The sequence below is a fragment of the Labrus mixtus genome, chromosome 10 (assembly GCF_963584025.1).
Source record: "Labrus mixtus chromosome 10, fLabMix1.1, whole genome shotgun sequence".
NCBI classification, from domain to species: domain Eukaryota; kingdom Metazoa; phylum Chordata; class Actinopteri; order Labriformes; family Labridae; genus Labrus; species Labrus mixtus.
Genome location: NC_083621.1, coordinates 21118849 through 21136765, shown reverse-complemented (window position 1 = coordinate 21136765; position 17917 = coordinate 21118849). Strand labels below are relative to the sequence as shown.

Here is a 17917-nt window from a genome sequence, read left to right as displayed (position 1 = left end):
ACATCTTCAACTTCTTACAAGGTATTACTTAACACATCTGACAACTGAAGACTTCAAACGCATTCAGGAGAATGTAAGGTATAGAAGTAAATACACCAACAAGTGATGGACAACTTACCCTCGCACTCTGGCCGGCAATAAGCTGGTCATCCTCGGTCTGCACGCTGGTCCTGCTGCGAACATCAAAGTCTTCAGTCTCAAAGTCAGAGTCGTCCAGCTCCTCTGGAGTCTGCAGCAGGACAACAGACAGAGAGAAAGAGGAGTGAAGGAAGGGTAAACAAGGAGGCGTGAATCAAAACAGTGGCAGAAGAGACTGGGTAGAAGACAAGAAAAATAAGTAAGATATAAGTTGAGAACATATATATTTATGCCAAATATTGGCATACTACAGCCTTCTGAGCACTATTAAATAAGCAACCTGCTTACTATGAGTGAGAAATGCCTTGGCACTACCGGTGAGGGCAGCATCAGATAAATGTCTTCTTCCCCACAGCTTGGTACAAGAAACTGTAAACTCTAGATGAATTTGTAAATCAAGTGTAATGTGCTGCCTGTGCATTCTGAGAGGGAAAATGAAGGTAGTAGCTGGTATGAAACATATTGGGAGCTAAACACTTCAGTCCCATCTGTCGCTGCTGTCGGTAAAGAGGCGTGTGAGGCATGAGTTGTGTTCTTCTTGAGTGTTTCTACTTCATCCCTGATCCTTCACCTCTTTCCTTGCTTTGAATGCAAAACAAGCAACACGAGTATTCTCCCATAAATATTTATATTCAAAAGAATTTCTATCTCATCTGGTCATGATTAAGGCAAAATACAATACTGACTGACAGGGAAATGTATTCGGTGGTGATATAGGCACAGGGAAGATGATGTGGACAGATAAAGGTGCATTATCACGCCTCTGCCGCTACTTGTGCTTATCCAGCTGTCTCAATACCTCCCTTCTGTAATGGATTTGGAGCCCCCATGTCTAAAAATAGCTGAAGGTCTCTGAATAACCTTACACTGCTTTATGGGATGGAGAGATGCTCTTGTTCTCAGGGGAATAGGGGTTTCAGATACAAAGCTGTAGTGACTCACAGGCATCTCTTTCATCACAGACAATGCTGTTCAGTGGGGCAGAAATATCACCTGCTGTGGCCTGTGCAACAGATAACCTGTAAATGTGGGACGCTCAGAAATGATAGCTCATAGTGAGCACCCGATGGGACATAACTGTAGACAAGTGACATCAGTAGCCTGCAGTTAAATTAAAAAACTGATTTTTCTTGGTAGCACTGTTACTGTAACAGAAAATGAAATTTTAATACTTCATGCTGTGGTAAAATACGTGAATCAATATTTAATTTTGTAACGTCCAATGCTGTGTTTGAAAGCTGAAATATTCAGTTCCCACTGCTTCATCTCCATGTGTCACATGTGGGGAGATGGTATCTGAAGCGAGATGGTTAAGAGACAGAAGACAGGATGAGAGCTGAAATCAAAGTATCTTAACAACATGAGAAACAAGGCTTTATTCTTATCTTGTCCCTCGGTCTGCTGCTGTAGATACGGACAGGGCAGCCCAACAGTAAAGCCCTCTGAGCTTTCTGAGGAAAGAGCCAGCAAAATCACCTTGAGCTGTGGAACCATGCACAAATCATAAGGTAACAACAACTGCCCCCTGTATTTTGCTGTCAGCAGCTCCCTGAGCTTGAGACAGTTTGATGTCTGGGAGGCATATTCTCTGATGTCGCTGTAGGTGGTAGAGAGCTCTGTCCGCCTGTCAAACCACCGAGGGATGTCCAACACAGACTGCCGTTGCACCATTTACAGGGGTTAAAGACCTGTCCATCTTTAGAAGCCCCAACCACACACTTGTCTGCTCTGATTTCAGAGTGTGGTGCATGCATGTCAGTTTATAGAAAGTGTGCAGGTGAGTGTTTTTGTATGTGGTTCTGTGTGGATATGTCCTCTAGAGCAGTTGTCCCATAGTATTAAGCTGATATGTACGGGTATTATTTTATTTTTTAACATCTGTTTATAGTCAGCTAATCATGCCAATGTAAAATGTGCCAATGTAGGGCAGTTCAACCAAGCTAACAATTCTACTAAATTAATGTTTAACATTTCGTCTAATCTCATTACAACAGGAATTCCGAGTGAATCTAGGAGGATACTCTATGGCTGCTGTTTTGATATTCCATGACTAACCTGCCAAACAGCTGAGTTATTTCACCACCAAACCTGTGATAGTTAACCCACACACCTGATCAAGAAAACCTGTAAAACCCATGGGGAACTACATAATTTCCCTTTTGATATCGAGTTGATCTGCTACTCACGGTGGCAGATTAATTCAGACGGATTAATCATAGGTGAGAACGATTTTGTATAAATCCTCTGTTATTTTTAACACACGTGCACACCTACACATACACCCACCTGCTAGTGTTCAGCCTGCCCCACAGGCCCAGTGTTAACAGCTTAATCAATCTGGATAACAGGAGTGGAGCTGGGGCAGATGGAAATTGAATGTAGCTCTCTGGCTTGCAGTCCAACTAAAGAATGCTAATTAAAACCTCCATCTTAAATCAATTGCTTATTATAATGCAAATACAGCATGAATGTCCCTCACTCATTTGGTTTTGTCTATGTCTGAGCAGCATTATTCATGGGAGCCCAGGCGGAGCTTTTGAGCACCGCTGTCAATACAAAATGTTCTGTCATGACTAATGATTCCAATTCCAACCATTAAAGTGTTGAAAATAATGGAAGATGACATAATACAACCAACCAGCTCACTGTAGCTCTACATTGCAAATATATAATTAGGTGCTGTTACACATGAGAAGTGTTTTAAACAAATCCACTCACTTAATATATAAAAAAAAAAAAACATTTCGCAGCCCTAAGTTGTTAATGTAGTTATATACTATAAGGACTTAAGAACTATCCATTTCTCTTTACAGCTGGAGTGGCTATTGTTGTCGGCACATAGTCAGTCAATTAGGTACCCAACTAGAATCTGTCTCAGTTATAGTTCTACTCAAGCAAAGGCCATTAACCCACAGACAACCAAGGCTGCTGTTACACTAGATTGCAAGTCTGGTCAATTAGGTCTGCTCTTGCATGAGACAAGTTAATCATTGGCTTCTAGGACTGCACGCATATACAGTTTCTCACGATCCATTAAAATCAGCATCTGGTGCACACATCAATGGCTATATATATACAATTACATTACACTACAATAACCAAGGCCTCTTACAATGTCGTGGATTATATGTCTTCTGTTGAAATGTTTTAAATTCAAGAACATCAAATAAACCTTGACCCTTGACCCTATATCCTCTCAATGGTAAATGAATTTTGACCTTTACACAGGGCTAGTGTGGTTTTCAAAGGATTACAGCTTCTTAATGTGGTCATAGGTAAACCTTTCTAAATAAGTGAAAATGTCCTGGAAAGAAACAGCATGTATTTGCTCAACACAGTTTCAACTTAGTGCATGCTCTATGGGGGATAAGATCCAGATTAAATACAGAAAAAGGAAGATATAATGTCCTCATTTAAGTTTTTTTCTCATGTCAGGATGAGAATCATGACCATGTTTCACTCTAGCAGAAAAAAAAACAGTGTGACTTACTCTGATCATGAGCACAGCCTTGCGAATGTCACGAATGCCATCATACACCAGACGGGACGCGTCAATGAACTCATTCTCGTCCACAGGCTGTGAGGGGTTTGCACTCAAGGCCTCTACTGCAGACTCCACTTGCTCTGTGAACCGTGGCATGACTGAGGAAGTTGAGATAAAGAGGAGAGAGGAAGAGAAAAATAATATTGTTGAAAAACTATTTCTTACTGCCCCTGAATGATTAAATAAAAAGTGTCATCTTTACAATGCAGTTTTACTGATGGACATTTGCACTGCTGTTCTTCTTACTCATTGTACTGCCTTCTTCTCTTGCATAGAAAATAAGGGAAAATGCTGAGGGGAACAAATCCCGTAATGGACATAACAGAGTTTTCCAGCAGAACGCCATAAAGCTCTCCCAACAGACATGTACTTTGCCCTGCTAACGTTATAATAACAGCTCCAGAGGGCTTTTCAGCACATCTGCATTGATAGTATTTGCACTCAGTACTTCAAATTCGGCTTTTGCTTCATTGGAGAGACGTGACTGTAAGGATGCAGATGTGGAGGCAGCATAAGCAACAGAAAAATTTAGATTTTGTTGTGTGCTAATAGACAATTTTTGACTCTCAGGCTCCTAAATGAAAATGTTGTTGGGGAAAGAAAGTAAATCTGGTTGTATTGAGGTTGTTACAGATGCAGTGATAACTACCCTAAACCTATTACTGAAAGGGCTTAAAAGTATTTAAGTAACATACATTACCTGTCAATTTTATTTTGAAATTAAACCCGATTCAAATGGACAACACTATTTTGACTAAGATATTCAAATATTTGACATGCTGACTGAGGGAATCCAGATTACTTTAATAACATTTAGTCCCTGACATTTTGTCTCTTTGTATACCTATGGAAAACGTGTCTAGTTATAGACACTCATTTCAACTATTGTCATATCATTTTCATGTATAACATTTAAAGTGTTACCTTTTTGAAACTTAAACTGAAGCTTATCTCCTTTAGCTTGGAAAAAAAACACATTCTAATGCCAGTGTTTGTCTCCAGAGCTCTTCATCTCTCAGCCACAGCAGAAATCCAGCTATAATTACACACTGCATATCCTGACTTTTAATGGGCTCACCTTCAGAAAGGCCAGGCTGTTCCCAAATCTGACAACCAACAAATTGTTCTGCCATCTTGTTAGCTTGCTAGTGATGGAAGCTAACACGTCTCACATATACTGCCTGATAATGATACAGTAGAGCATATGGACAGAAAAAACTTCTATAACAAAACCAGGGTTGAGATATTCATGCCAAGCCGACAACTGCATTTAAGCAGTGCAAGTTGAGTCGAGGTGGTTACATCCCACAATACAGAATTTATAACTAATATGGGATTGGCTGTAATAAAAAAAAACATTTACTAAGGCAATTATGGGGGTACCAAAAATGCTTTCCTTTTAAATGTCATAACAATTAATCTTCAATTTGAAAACGCAGTAAAGGCATTCAAAAAGCTTTAGAAGAGCTGACTTCAAAGGAATAACTGAGTAGGAAGATCCCAATGTGGCTCTGCCTGTGACAGAAAGGCCTTGATCAAGCATAAAATGGAGAAAGTGCCATGTCCATACAAAGTAGACTGGTTCAGGTTATGCAAGCAAGATAATAATCGATCAATCTTTTACCAGAAAACAAACAGGGGTCTTTGCGTGTTCAGCATACCATATAGTGACTGATAAATAAAAGGAATAACTTTTTTTAAATGAAATAAAAATTAAAAACTGGGAGGAATATCAGAATCAGAAATACCGGTACTTTTTTAATCCCTGAGGGGAAATTTGGGGACATTTAACAAACCACATTATCCTAATGAGGGTCAACTTCTCCTGTTATCAGTAAATAACCCATGTTGTGCCTGTGCAGAATTAACACCATAAAAAGCCTACATTTGGGAAAGTCAAAGTCAGTGAAGTAAGGTTTAAGGTTGTCTTTATTTTTCCTATGAGAGGGCAATTTGTTTTGCAGTCAGCAGTAAAATAAAAAAGTAACCCTGGTATTTTAAGTTGTTATGGAGTTGAAGTCGTCATGTGAATTCTGTGAGATTATTTCTGCATATGTTAATGCAGTTTGCAAAACAAACAAGAAGTATTTGGGTTAAAACATAACTATGTTTATTTTGTACCTGTATTAGTCAGAAGCTTGGTGGCCTCCAGGACCTTCTCTGTGTAGACCCCAGGTTCATAATTGTCCATTTCACAGGTGACCACATGGACAACTCTGGCAGCACGTCCTCGAATAGCTCCAGCAGTGCGATCCAAACCATCAACATCTTTCTCCTGTAGAGCGATGACACACTTATTCACATCCTCCAGGATGTGGTTCTCTGGGGACATAAAACAATTATGCAGTTAGTAGTGTATACTTTTACTATTTCAATTTTTTTTTTCAAACATGTTACCAGAGGTTAGTGTTGAATTTTAACTCAAAACAGAATACTTGTTTTTCTCCTCCAAGTCTTTCTTTATTTCAAACTGGAAAATGTTTTTATGTGTTATAATGAGAAGACTTCTAGTCATGAAATTCTCAGTAAAAGGGCCACTGGGAAGCTCTTATATAGGATGGGTTAGACTAAAGACAAATTCTCAGACTGCTTATTAACGGGAGCCTGTTAAATGCAAATGTCCACTTCGTAAATTATAACGTGTCCTTGGCTGGAGGTGAGAGAAGTCACTCTGCTTAATGCTTAACAAGAAGTCTTTAAAAATATGTCTGACAAAACATTTGTGTGGTTAACATGTGAAAGGATATCAATGTCAGATGAAGTGCTGTTGATGCTTCAGTACGTTCCTCTTTAGAGTGAAATATGCCTTGGTATGTACAGTACAACTCTCATCAGAAAAGACTTGTCCCTTCACCTTCTCTTAAAAATGGTCTGAAGTGTTACGTACAAATCTGTCTTAAACATACATGACCATCATCTACCAAACAGAGGACTGTCTGTTATCACATAATAAAACACAAATCATCATTGATCATGCAACAGAACATATTTATTTTGATAACATGTAAGTTAGTACTACTCACCAGACACACAAAGGAAGTCATCAATGGACGTTATGTCATCCACAGCATCAGTGAGGACGCGGACTTGCTTCTCCCATGACTCCTTGAACAAATCCATATTGTCCTGGGCCACCTTACTGTTGGGTTTGGCAGCAAGGGCTAACGCTGCATTAATCACCTGTAATCACCCAATTACAACCATTAAAGCTCCATTACAGCATAGCCCTCAGCCACAACATTAGCATAGGTTGATTGCATGAAAGCCCCCCACTCTCTCACCCCAATGCTGGAACTGAAGCACACTATTCATCCCTGGGAGTGATTGTAGACACAAAATGTTTTGAAGGTTTGAATGAAATAAAACTAAAAGCTGCTTGTTTTTGGTGTAGAAATTAGAGTCATAAGATGAGATCAAAAGGAGCAAAGTGAGCATGGTGAAAAAAACTGGTAGAGGTCAGAGGTGCAAACATTGGGTGGTACAAAGGGGTATAAAACGATGAGGCAAAAGGTCAACACATGGTTAACAAAGCCAAAGATCTGAAGTACTAATGACTTTGTTTTTTCTCACACACAATCTAACTGTTTTACCTTATGCATCATGTATGTGCCAAACTAAAACCCAAGAGTGACCTCAAACATTTTACAGTTTTGATATAAGAAATGCAGGATCTGGAGGAGAGTTCAGCACTGGAGAGAGATGTGATGCCTGATGTGCACAGAAAGTGAGTGAATCAATTTGCTCACAGGGACGTGAAACATTGTGGCTGCAGGTGAAATTTAGAAATCAGTTGCAGCCTTTTCATTGGAGGTGTGATTGTTTGTTTTTATGTTCCTTCTTTTAATTTAATGTATTTGGTTACAGTTTAATGAAGTGCACCCCAACCAGTATCCTGCAGAGTTTCGTGCGTATATTTACATACATATGAATATAAATGGCCTATGGAGAGATACTCACTTGATTTTACAGGGAATAATTTTATTCCTTTTATGATTTCAAAACTGCTTGAAATGCCACAGTTGAACATGACTGCATTTTTTCTTTGCCAACATAGAGACCTGGATTGCAATTCTAGGTTGAATTAACTGATATGGTTTTACTCTCCAACAAACAACTACAATAAATGTGTTTGCAGGTGTACAAACCATGTCCAGCACTCACGACTAACCTTTTGTGTAGTTAGTTTCACCCCCTGGTAATTACTACAAAGCCATTTCTTTTGGCATGTATGTGATTATTTTTCCTGTTTCAGTTGCTGTGTAAGAATTTTTGTTAGAATGCCTAGACCACTGAAACAAAATTCGCACATTTTGTAGAGTTCAGGTCATCCTATCATGTTTTAGGCTAAGAAAAAGAATCATGAAAATGAAAAGCTTCGACTAAAGTGTGTTCTCACCACTCTAATTCAAGTAAGATTGACAAGCAAGCCAGATGTATTATTTTCTTTCTGTTAAATCTGACATCGACATTAATTTAAAAATCGAACTAATGTTAGTATATATACACAAAAAAAAATGTCTTAATCTACCTCTAAAGAACTGCATGTTAGTAGGTCTGAACAGTCTTTGCATCATTATCAGGATGGGGAAAATATATAACAAATCCAACATTTTAATATTGCTTGTATTAAAAGGCAACATGGCACCCTGTCAAAAAGCAGAATCAGAGAGCTGGATAAAAGAAGGGGGCAAAACAGTCACATACCTGGGGGCAAAGACTTTCCAGTTGAGATGCTGCCATGCGGACCAGCTTCACTCCCTCTTCATTGTTGGAGATGGAACATGCCAGATTGGCCACCTAAATAGAAAACACACATATCTTCTTTTTAGCCACAGAGAGGGACTTTCAAACAGTCTTATCTTCAGGGAAACACAGAAAGAGCAACACAGGAATATATAATTAATCTCAGATAAGTTCATTATGGTAGCCCGGGTTAGGAATTCTTCTCTATCAGAAATGGAGCAGCGCTGCAATACAAGTAATCCCAGTGGAATACAAACCCACTGCTGAGGATTAATTTATAAAGCTGCTAAAATGATACAATATGATGGCACAGAGGGGGAAAAAGGACAAGTGGGAGGGAAAACAAAAGCTAAGCTGCTGAGAGAATAGATAAAATAAAAGTTTAGCATTTGTTCCATAACAATAGTTAAAGTTCAACAAATGCTAGTAGAAGTTGTAGCTGATGAATCAAGGACGTGGTTATTCTCAGTGAACATATCACGAAGCTGCCAGATTGCCATTACGTTCCTGGAATCAGAGAGGCAAAATATTCCTGACACTTTCGAAAACGAGTGAGAACTGGAGTGCTGAGCTCAGCAGGTCCTGCTCCAAGCTGCCAACATTTATGGTTTGTGAGTATATTTTCTTGTATTGACCAACAAATCATCCCCTGCTATGATTATCTCTAAATATTCTTGCATCTTTCAGGGTAACATTATGCATCTCCTCATATTCAGGAAAAAATTGGGTCAGAGACTGTGAATATTACCATTTGTTGGTTGGGATGTACTGGCAACAATGCTGAAACAGAATGCCTGGGATGTGAGGAACTGTGCCAAAGTGGGATTATCCCATTGACAGAAAATGTGCTAAAACATAATCAATTACAAGGCAAAAACCCACTATTGACTCTATTATTACAGAAACAAGACTGAAAGGGATTTTTTTACAACCTGTGTCTTATTCTTGTAGCCAATCAATCTGTTATATTTTACTCACTTATTTAATTGCAGAGATCTGGGCCACACAGCGAAATGAGCTGCCATGTGCTACTATCACACTATGCAGTAAACAAAGCTCTAGTTTTACTTTAATATCCACAATTGTGTAAAACTGAATTAACAGTTATGTCATAAACCTAAACATGATTGCTTTTAGAAATATATAAATAGGATAGGAGAAGCACAAGCAGAGAGTTAGTCTGAAAAACAAATGTGTGAATATACTGAAAAGGTTGGATTTCAACATATATATTTATACATTTCTTGGTCTGAAAATAAAAAGAGAGGAAAGGTTAGGGAGGTAGTTAGCCGTCTACCTCTACCATCTGATTGCTTATGTTGAACTGTCACAGGTTTTGGGATTTCAAGATTTAAGTAAGTTGATCCAATGCTATTATAAAAGCAAAGACAAGTGAGGCAAATCTGTGAACAAATAATTTTCCAATGAAGCTCGGGCTGGTGGACTTAATCACTGAGTTTGAAAGATCCTCTCTTCTTAAGTCCATTCTACATGAAAAAACCCACCCCCATCTCAAAATTTCAGAGCAATTTTGCTGATGAAAAGCACTTCTTCCACTGCGCTGTTGAATCACTGAAACATTGATATAAACACATTCTGCATCACTATGCAAACACATGCAGGGACCACAGGGAGAACATTCAGTATACTGAGTGGAGGGGTGAAAGAGCGGGTGCGAAAAGAAAAACCGGCACTTAAGACCTGTGTTTTTACTTTCATGATCTTTCACATAAGCTTTCTCTTGCTCTCACCGTGATACCTCTGGGAAAACAGCCTTTTCAGCATGAAGGGACTGTGAAGGAAGCAAAAGAAGGAAATTCTATCCTGAAGTCAACTAACAGTATTCTACTTGCCATGCTGTAGCATACTCTTTAAGTGTCAGGGGAGGCAGAGTTTACCAAGTCTGTGCAAACATATTCAAAAATGCATCTTCTTTACATAGAAACACAGTTACAGGTTCATCAGGCTGCAAAGCCATACAATCCTCCTCCGATCCAATGATAAACATTTCCTTCAATGACAATGAACATGTCCAATCACATGAAATACATGAGGACCTGTAATGCAATTATGCTGCCTAAGCATATGAAGGACAATACAATAAACTTTATCCCTATGGCTTTATCACTGAGTGCCATTTTTATCGCACCGTCTCTTTAACTAACTAAATAACTAACATGGGTGTGAGAGTCACAGCTTAATGTGATCGATATTATTTGGATTTAAATAGATGAGGTGACAAAAACAGCTTGCTGTGACTTACTGATGAGACTTACCAGTATGGGGTTTTATGTCTCAAACATCAAGCAATACCAGAAATCCAATAATTCACATTTTGCAATAATTATAATCCAAACTTATACATTTCAGCCATTGTAAACCATATTATAAAAATCAAGAAATACAGACAGAAGGGCCAAGAAAGTAAAGCCAAACAGGCACAGATACAAGATCATAAGGCAGGAGGAGAGTTGGGAAAAGACCATTAATTTGGAAAGCTGAGTATTCAATGTGTCTTTTGTATCACATGGTTAAAATCTGACCCTGTATGTCCTTTAGTGTAGCTCTGGGTATGAAAGGGGTTGAATCCTGATACAAGGCGAGTCATTCTAAAGCATCAGGTCAAGAAAATGGATCAAGTCTTTTGGAGGTGTAATTTTATCATCATATATTAACAAGCAGTTTTATCGCGTGCACTGCGTCTATAAGCAGGTTATGACAGGCAAGGTATATGGAAACATAAAAAGTTACATTTTGCTTTATTTAATGATATCAATACTGGCATTTTAATAACCATGTTTGGCCAAACATCATAGTGTAGTAGACAAGCTGCTTAAAGGGCCCAAATGTGGGTCAGTCGTAATGTTGCTTTCAAACAAATGTGTGTGAACTAATGCACCATTTGCCTTGAGGGAGCCTGCACATGCACTACTCATGATGTCATATAAACAGAGTCAGAGATTGGTGGCATTTTCCTGTTCCTATCCCTTAATTGGGGGCATACTGCATTAAAAACATATTTATTCTAAAAGTGATAGGACACCAAACATTTCACACTGTGCACATGGAAATTGCATCGATTTCATTTATAGTGTCTGAAAGAGGCCCTTTTCCAGGCTTACTTACAGTATCATTCAATATTAAGTTTGCCAGATGGATTTACAGGAAAATGTCAAGCATTTTCAGTCGGAGGTGAAAATAAGGAGTCCTACTGTGACTCACCTCTTGCTGGTGCACAATTGTTGTTAACTTGCTTTATAAGAGAGTTTTACAAAAACTGATGTGTGACTGTGTTCTTTTGGAAACTAAGCAGCTAGTGTGAAACAAAAATGTAAATACATTGAACAATAAATAGAATGTCCTTAATCTTTTTACTAAGCGTTTGACAAAGCCTGAAGTCAAATTCCACTCTACAGACATGGAGACTGGGCAGGTAATACAACGATGTTTCCCACAGAATGACGCGATACCTGGGCGGCGGAAAGAAAGACACAATGAAGGGGGGGGGGGGGGGGGCAAATTTGTGGTCCTGTCAGATCACATGCAGTGGGTAATGGTGACAGCTTCACTTACGTCATGACAGCACACATCTCAGCATTTTATACCTTATACTGGTCCCACTGATGTTTACGACATAGCCCACTTTAAAGATGAATAAAAGTGTGTCTTATACACCGAATCATATGGTATCTATTTACATGCTTATGTCATTAAGTCCATTATGAAAATGACCTTAATTACACCCAGCTGCATTTAAAAATACTTAACAGAATTTTCTATGAAGAACCAAAAATCCATAAGTAATTTCCTCCAAAGCTTTGTTTCTTCGTGGTTGCATATAAGTACTATGAGCTGACCCAAGCATTAGAGTAGTCCACAAAGGTCATGTGCTAACCTCACATCTGACACTCAGCATCTGACACTCAGGCCTTTAGGAGCTACTTAAGGGTCTACTCCCAAGTGTAGTCCCCTTTTCTCTCGGACGCTTCAGCAGTTTCCCTCATGAAAGCTTGTGCCGCCCTGCTTTGATGGACCAACCGATCAAGCCTCATTCGTGGTCATCAGCCCACGGGTCATTTTCAAATGTCAGTATTTGATGCTCTGACACAGACATACAAGTAACTGAAGGAAAGACCACCAATGAGGACAGCTGATTATTTTTCTTGATGCAAATGCCATCACTTTATATTTCCCATTGCATCTGTATCCTTGTTGTACAACACAGGAGAGACATAAAATATCTGTTAAGAGACCAGCCACAATAGAAAAAGAAACTGGATGCAAAAAGAACCCCTTTAAGATATTTATCTTTGTGAGAATGTGTTGTTGGTCAATAAGAAGTAGTACATCAATCTGTTGTGGCAAGGACAATATCTTCCCAGAGGAAGCTCTTACTCTGAGATGTGGTTCTTCCACTCCTTTGGTTCTGCTTAAAAATGTTATCTCTTGCTAAAACCACATAAAGCAGTGTTGTTTTTCTGCTCTCTGCAGCATTACAGCTTCAGATTAGAATCAGCATCGCCTTCAATTGAAAAAATGCTGTTACAAAGGGTGTATGTCTGTGTTTGTGTGAGAGAGAAGTAGACATAGACAACACAGAGGAAACGACAGGGACAGAAACCACAGAAAATAATTTCAATGTTTACTGCTTTGTTTTCATTTGGGACAAAAGATCCCAGATTGCTGTTTTCTGAGGCACTGTAATCCTAAAGTTTTATCACAAGGGAATATCTGACAACAGAGCCATAGAGAGAACAGAGAAGCTGGATGAAGCCGCATGATTACTATAAGCCAAGCTGTCCAGAACCAATTGGATGGAACATAAAAATCAAAATGTTCTGTATTTGGGTCATATCACGTTTCAACTGTGAGAGAATTCAAATTCTACATTACCTCGATCAGCTTGTTGGCGTGTTCACGGAACACCTGGGCATATTCCTTGACTTCTTTCTCGTTGCCATTCTTGGCAGCCTCAATGAGGACCAGGAGGGGAACATTGGTCTCCAGGAAAGAGTCAGAGACATGGTCCATTACAGCTTTACGCAGCTGTGAAGTAAGATATTTCAAGAAAAGAAAACGGCACAGTTAAATTGCCCTGTGAATATTCACTGTACAGCTTGTTGATCTGGCTAAAAAGTACACTTTCAAGACAGACACCAGCCTCCCATAGGGTAGCTCACTCAATTCTAAAAAAAATTGTATTTTAGTTACGTGGAAGAAAAATACAAAGGAAGAAAAACAAACCTGTCTGCGGAGGTCTCTGGTCTTCTTTGTCATCCTGTCGATAGCTGTGTTCAGAGCATCACTCCTGTCCTTCCTCCCAGCCTGAAACATGGATATGGAAAAGGGGGGGAAATGGTCAGTAAGTATGTTAGCATTACAACTACTTTTCCAACAGAGTCTGAAATGACAGAATGTGCAGTTTGTAATATTTTACATTATATTAAATATATTTGACAAGGAATAGGAGTTTGATTTGAAAATGTAACAACTGTTGAATTGTTTTCCACAGAACGACAGAGTAACTGTGGCCAGGATAGGGTACAGGGGAAATATGTTTTCACTGAAAACATTTGAAAGAATGCATTACCCAACCAGCAAATAAACGGCATAATTAAACAAGAGAGGTTAAGATAATCATCTGCATAATGACTCTTGTTTTTCTCATCAAGCAATTTATTATTCTGGATGACATTGTATTGAGACGGTTTTGGAAATAAAAATAAATCAGATATATGAGAAGTTCCTCCAGACATAAGGTAGATATTGGTTTGATGAAATGGGATGCAGTTTAGGTCACAGTGACCATTGACAACAAAAATCGGAGCAGGTCATATCTGCATCAAAGTCAAAATCTGAAGCTGAAGAATAATTTGAAGCTATGCCCTCCATGCACTTTTTGGGCCTTTATTTGAGAGACAGGACAGTGGATAGAGTTGGAAATCAGGGAGAGAGAGTGGGGAATGACATGGAGGAGGGGAGCCACAGGTCGGATTTGAACCTGGGCCGCCCGCTTGGAAGACTACAGCTTCCATACATGGGGCGTGCGCACTAACCACTGTGCCACCAGCGCCCCACCCTCCATGCACTTCTGAGATATCGTGATCACAGTAAGAGGACAAACAAAATGACGGAAGCACGATGTCTACAACCACGGCTTTCGCCTGTGCAAAAGCATCTCTCTGCATGGACTCAATATATTATGATGTTGGGTATGATTATCAGAATCTTCTGTTTGTTGTTATGAATGTGTTTGAATAATCCCATGAGGGATGAGTCATGTAAATGACATGAAATACGACTGATTGTTCATCTATCCATTTGTATGTAAGAACCAGTGAAAGTAATAGTATAATTAGTACAGCTGGGGTTCTGCAAATACCCTGACCCATCTCTGATCCTTTTACTTATCGTAAGGCATCGGGGTAGACCAGCTGTCAAAAGCACCCCATTGCCCCGTGTAAAAACGCTGGAATTAATTCCTAACTCTTAATACTGAGAATACTGGTGAATCATGGAGCAAACAAACAAACGATGGCCAACAGTTTCAATTAATAATAAACAAAAGCTGAAAGCATGCATCAGTAAAAGGAACAGCTGCTTTTTGTAAATAAAAAAAACCAGCTGATTTGCATCTATGTCAGTGCTACAATTCCTGTGCACCACACTCTCTAAGTTCTGCTGTTGCAAATGGCATAAAGATTGAAATCTGAAATATTATTCATACAGGGATCAAGAGAAATCCAAATCCTGTTTGAGCCTTCCTGCCAGCACATCTCTCCATGGATTGTGTTCAGGACACTTTAAAATACATTAAAGTTAACCAATGAAGTCAACCTATGATGCAGGCTTTAGTCTCTTGATTCAGGTTCAAGAGCTGACAAACTTGTTAAAATAAAAGAACCTGACATGTACTGTCAGATTTTAAATCTTTAAAAAAGAATAGGAGAAAAATATTATTTATTTATTTTATTTATTTGCCTAGTTTTTACAGTAGTCTATTTGTATGGATCTGTATCAAAAACAATGTTGAGTTTAACATCTAAAATATCTTCCAGTGGTAGAAGCTATACAAAAACTATCCTTTACAAAGCAAGGATTGCCTTGGCTTGTGTGAAAGCGTTAGCTTCAGATCATTGTTGTTCCAGAAAAGGATGATGACATTTTTTGGTTAATACATAATAACAACAAAGTTATTTTAGCAAACTGCTCAAGTCAAAATATTTCTGTAAAAAATATAAGAAGGATGGAGTGATGAAAAAGAGGAATTGGAGACCGACAAGATAGAAGGGTATAATACTGGATAATAATACAATCCCAGCAAAACTAAATCCCAGCAAAACTAAATGACCAGAAAAGGGGCAAAAGGGAAAAGGCAAAGAACCATTTTAACTCTGGGCTGTTCAACCGCCTTATAATGCATAAATCAACTGCAACACAACACCATGGTTGGTGCTGGCATTGACCTGCCCCATCCCCCCCTGCCCTTTGCCCAATGGGGGGTTGTGTTCATAGTTAGGGGCCCGGGAGCTCCAAAGGCACTAATCCTCTGTGATTTTGTGCCGGATGCAGTGCTGTGGTAGGGCTTTAGTCTGCACTGCCCCTACTCTCTCAATCCTATTTCATTCATGCCTAGCCTATATTTCATTTCCACACCAGAGGCTTCTAAAGCACTTCTTCAGGTGCTTATTATGGAGGCAGTTTCTCTGCGGCATCTTTTATGATACTCAAGTGAGTCTCTATCCATCTCCTTTCGGACAGATTTAGGAACATCCCGTTTCGACAAAACTACTAGTCTACAGGATTATGGAATAATTCAATGAAAGTAAAGTATGCTCCACAAGTCCAACAGTCCCATAGATCAATGATAAAGTTTAATATTTTAATAAGTCCAATCTTTGGACATTTAACTTAAGTTAATTTTTTTCTTCAGCAGAATTAAGATACAATTATACACATCATTCCCCATGAGATTTAAGTGTTTTTATCCCCAGTTTTTCACTCTCACATACTACAAAAGAGTCCCAGTGGGAGATGTAGTCTAGCACAAAAAATGTGGAGAATGACACTATGCTATGTTTTGTCTTAAGGCCTTTTAAAGAAATATTTAATACAAAATTAGTATGGAGTATAATTTTAGTAATAATTTTTAAGTCATACGTACAATTTAAATTTGAACTACAAAAGAAATAAAAAACTAGTTTTCTTTCCCCATTGTCTACTGCTGAAGCAATTTTTAATACTGTGTTTAAGGTTCAACAAGGGTTCCAATAATCCAATTCAATAACACCATAGTTATATATGAGGGAAAAAATAGGGAAGGGTTTTATGAACATCAGTAATCTGAGGTCATGTTTAAATTGGACTCTAGAGAGTAAATAAAGACAGAGTGGTGTTAAAGAAAACACTATCTGTACTTAATACTTATTTGTTATCTAGTATTTGGCGGCATTCAATTTAGTTAAGTGCAACTACCCTTACATTCATAATAATAATTTATACTTTATTAATCCCGCGAGGAGAAATTTGGTTTTCATGAATTCATGTCTACCTATTAATAATTAAGTACTCCAACTCCAGTAAAGTCCAAACTTTCATGCACTGAACTACGGACATCATGTTCTGCTCAGTATTCTAACTGATGCTGAAATTAAGCCTTTCAACAAAGCCCTATATCAAACACATTTTCTCTGTCAAAAAACTAATCATGCTAACATTTTAGTTACTTTGATATCAGCTTGGTGTTTACATCATGAAGCAAGTATTCCTCCTTGTCAATTTCATGTAAAAAAACGTCTTAATTTAACTCCATAGCAGCTGGCCATACATCACATGCCAATGTTCAAAAATTAAAGCGCTGCACTCAGGATATATAAATTATGAATATAAGACAGATGACCTATGTTAGCATTGCTTTAGCATACTTGCTCCTGTACAAAGATATGGCTTTATAGCATACCTTTGCCTATCATTTTCTCATCTTTATGTTGCCACATGTTACACACCATATTTAGCTTTGTTTTGTTATTATTGTATGCCTGTGTTTACATTCATACATAGCATATGCAGAACAGCAGCAAGGCGAGGCTAAGATTTACAGCTGTGGTTAATTTCAACAGCAAGCTGCCGCAACACGTTCAAGATATCAATATTCTGATGTGACGAGCCAGTGGGAGGGAAAAGGGGGGGTCCACAAGGGAGGTGGACGAAGACTGAGGTGCACAAGCAGTGTGTATGAGGCAGAGAGCAAGTGACTGAGGGAGAGAGTGAGAGGGTGTTTGCGTGTGTGGGAGAGAAAAAGAGAGAGAGAAACAGTAGTGATGATCGACGCCAGGCTGCCACCACTCTGTAGCAGTGAGTGGCTGCAACAAAAAGCACAGAATAACATCCCTGACTGCCTGCTCTGCTTTTTTTTCTCTCCCTGCGTCTCAGCTAGCAGAGCAGGGGCTCCGCTCACAGCTCTGCAGAGGATATGCTGAGGTTGAGCCGGCA

The 17917-nt window shown here is 38.9% G+C and overlaps 1 protein-coding gene across 2 annotated transcripts in view; it reads right to left on the bottom strand.

Annotated features, from left to right (window-relative positions):
* Nucleotides 1-17917, bottom strand: part of ctnna1 (catenin (cadherin-associated protein), alpha 1) — a 77957-nt gene that overhangs the window by 22101 nt on the left and 37939 nt on the right. For both annotated transcript variants that reach the window (XM_061048726.1, XM_061048727.1), the window contains exons 8-14: nt 13670-13750; nt 13319-13471; nt 8387-8479; nt 6706-6862; nt 5804-6004; nt 3629-3780; nt 119-229 (exon numbers count right to left, since the gene is read on the bottom strand). In XM_061048726.1, coding sequence (XP_060904709.1) covers nt 119-229; nt 3629-3780; nt 5804-6004; nt 6706-6862; nt 8387-8479; nt 13319-13471; nt 13670-13750 — 948 coding nt within the window. The remainder of the gene's footprint in view (nt 1-118; nt 230-3628; nt 3781-5803; nt 6005-6705; nt 6863-8386; nt 8480-13318; nt 13472-13669; nt 13751-17917) is intronic.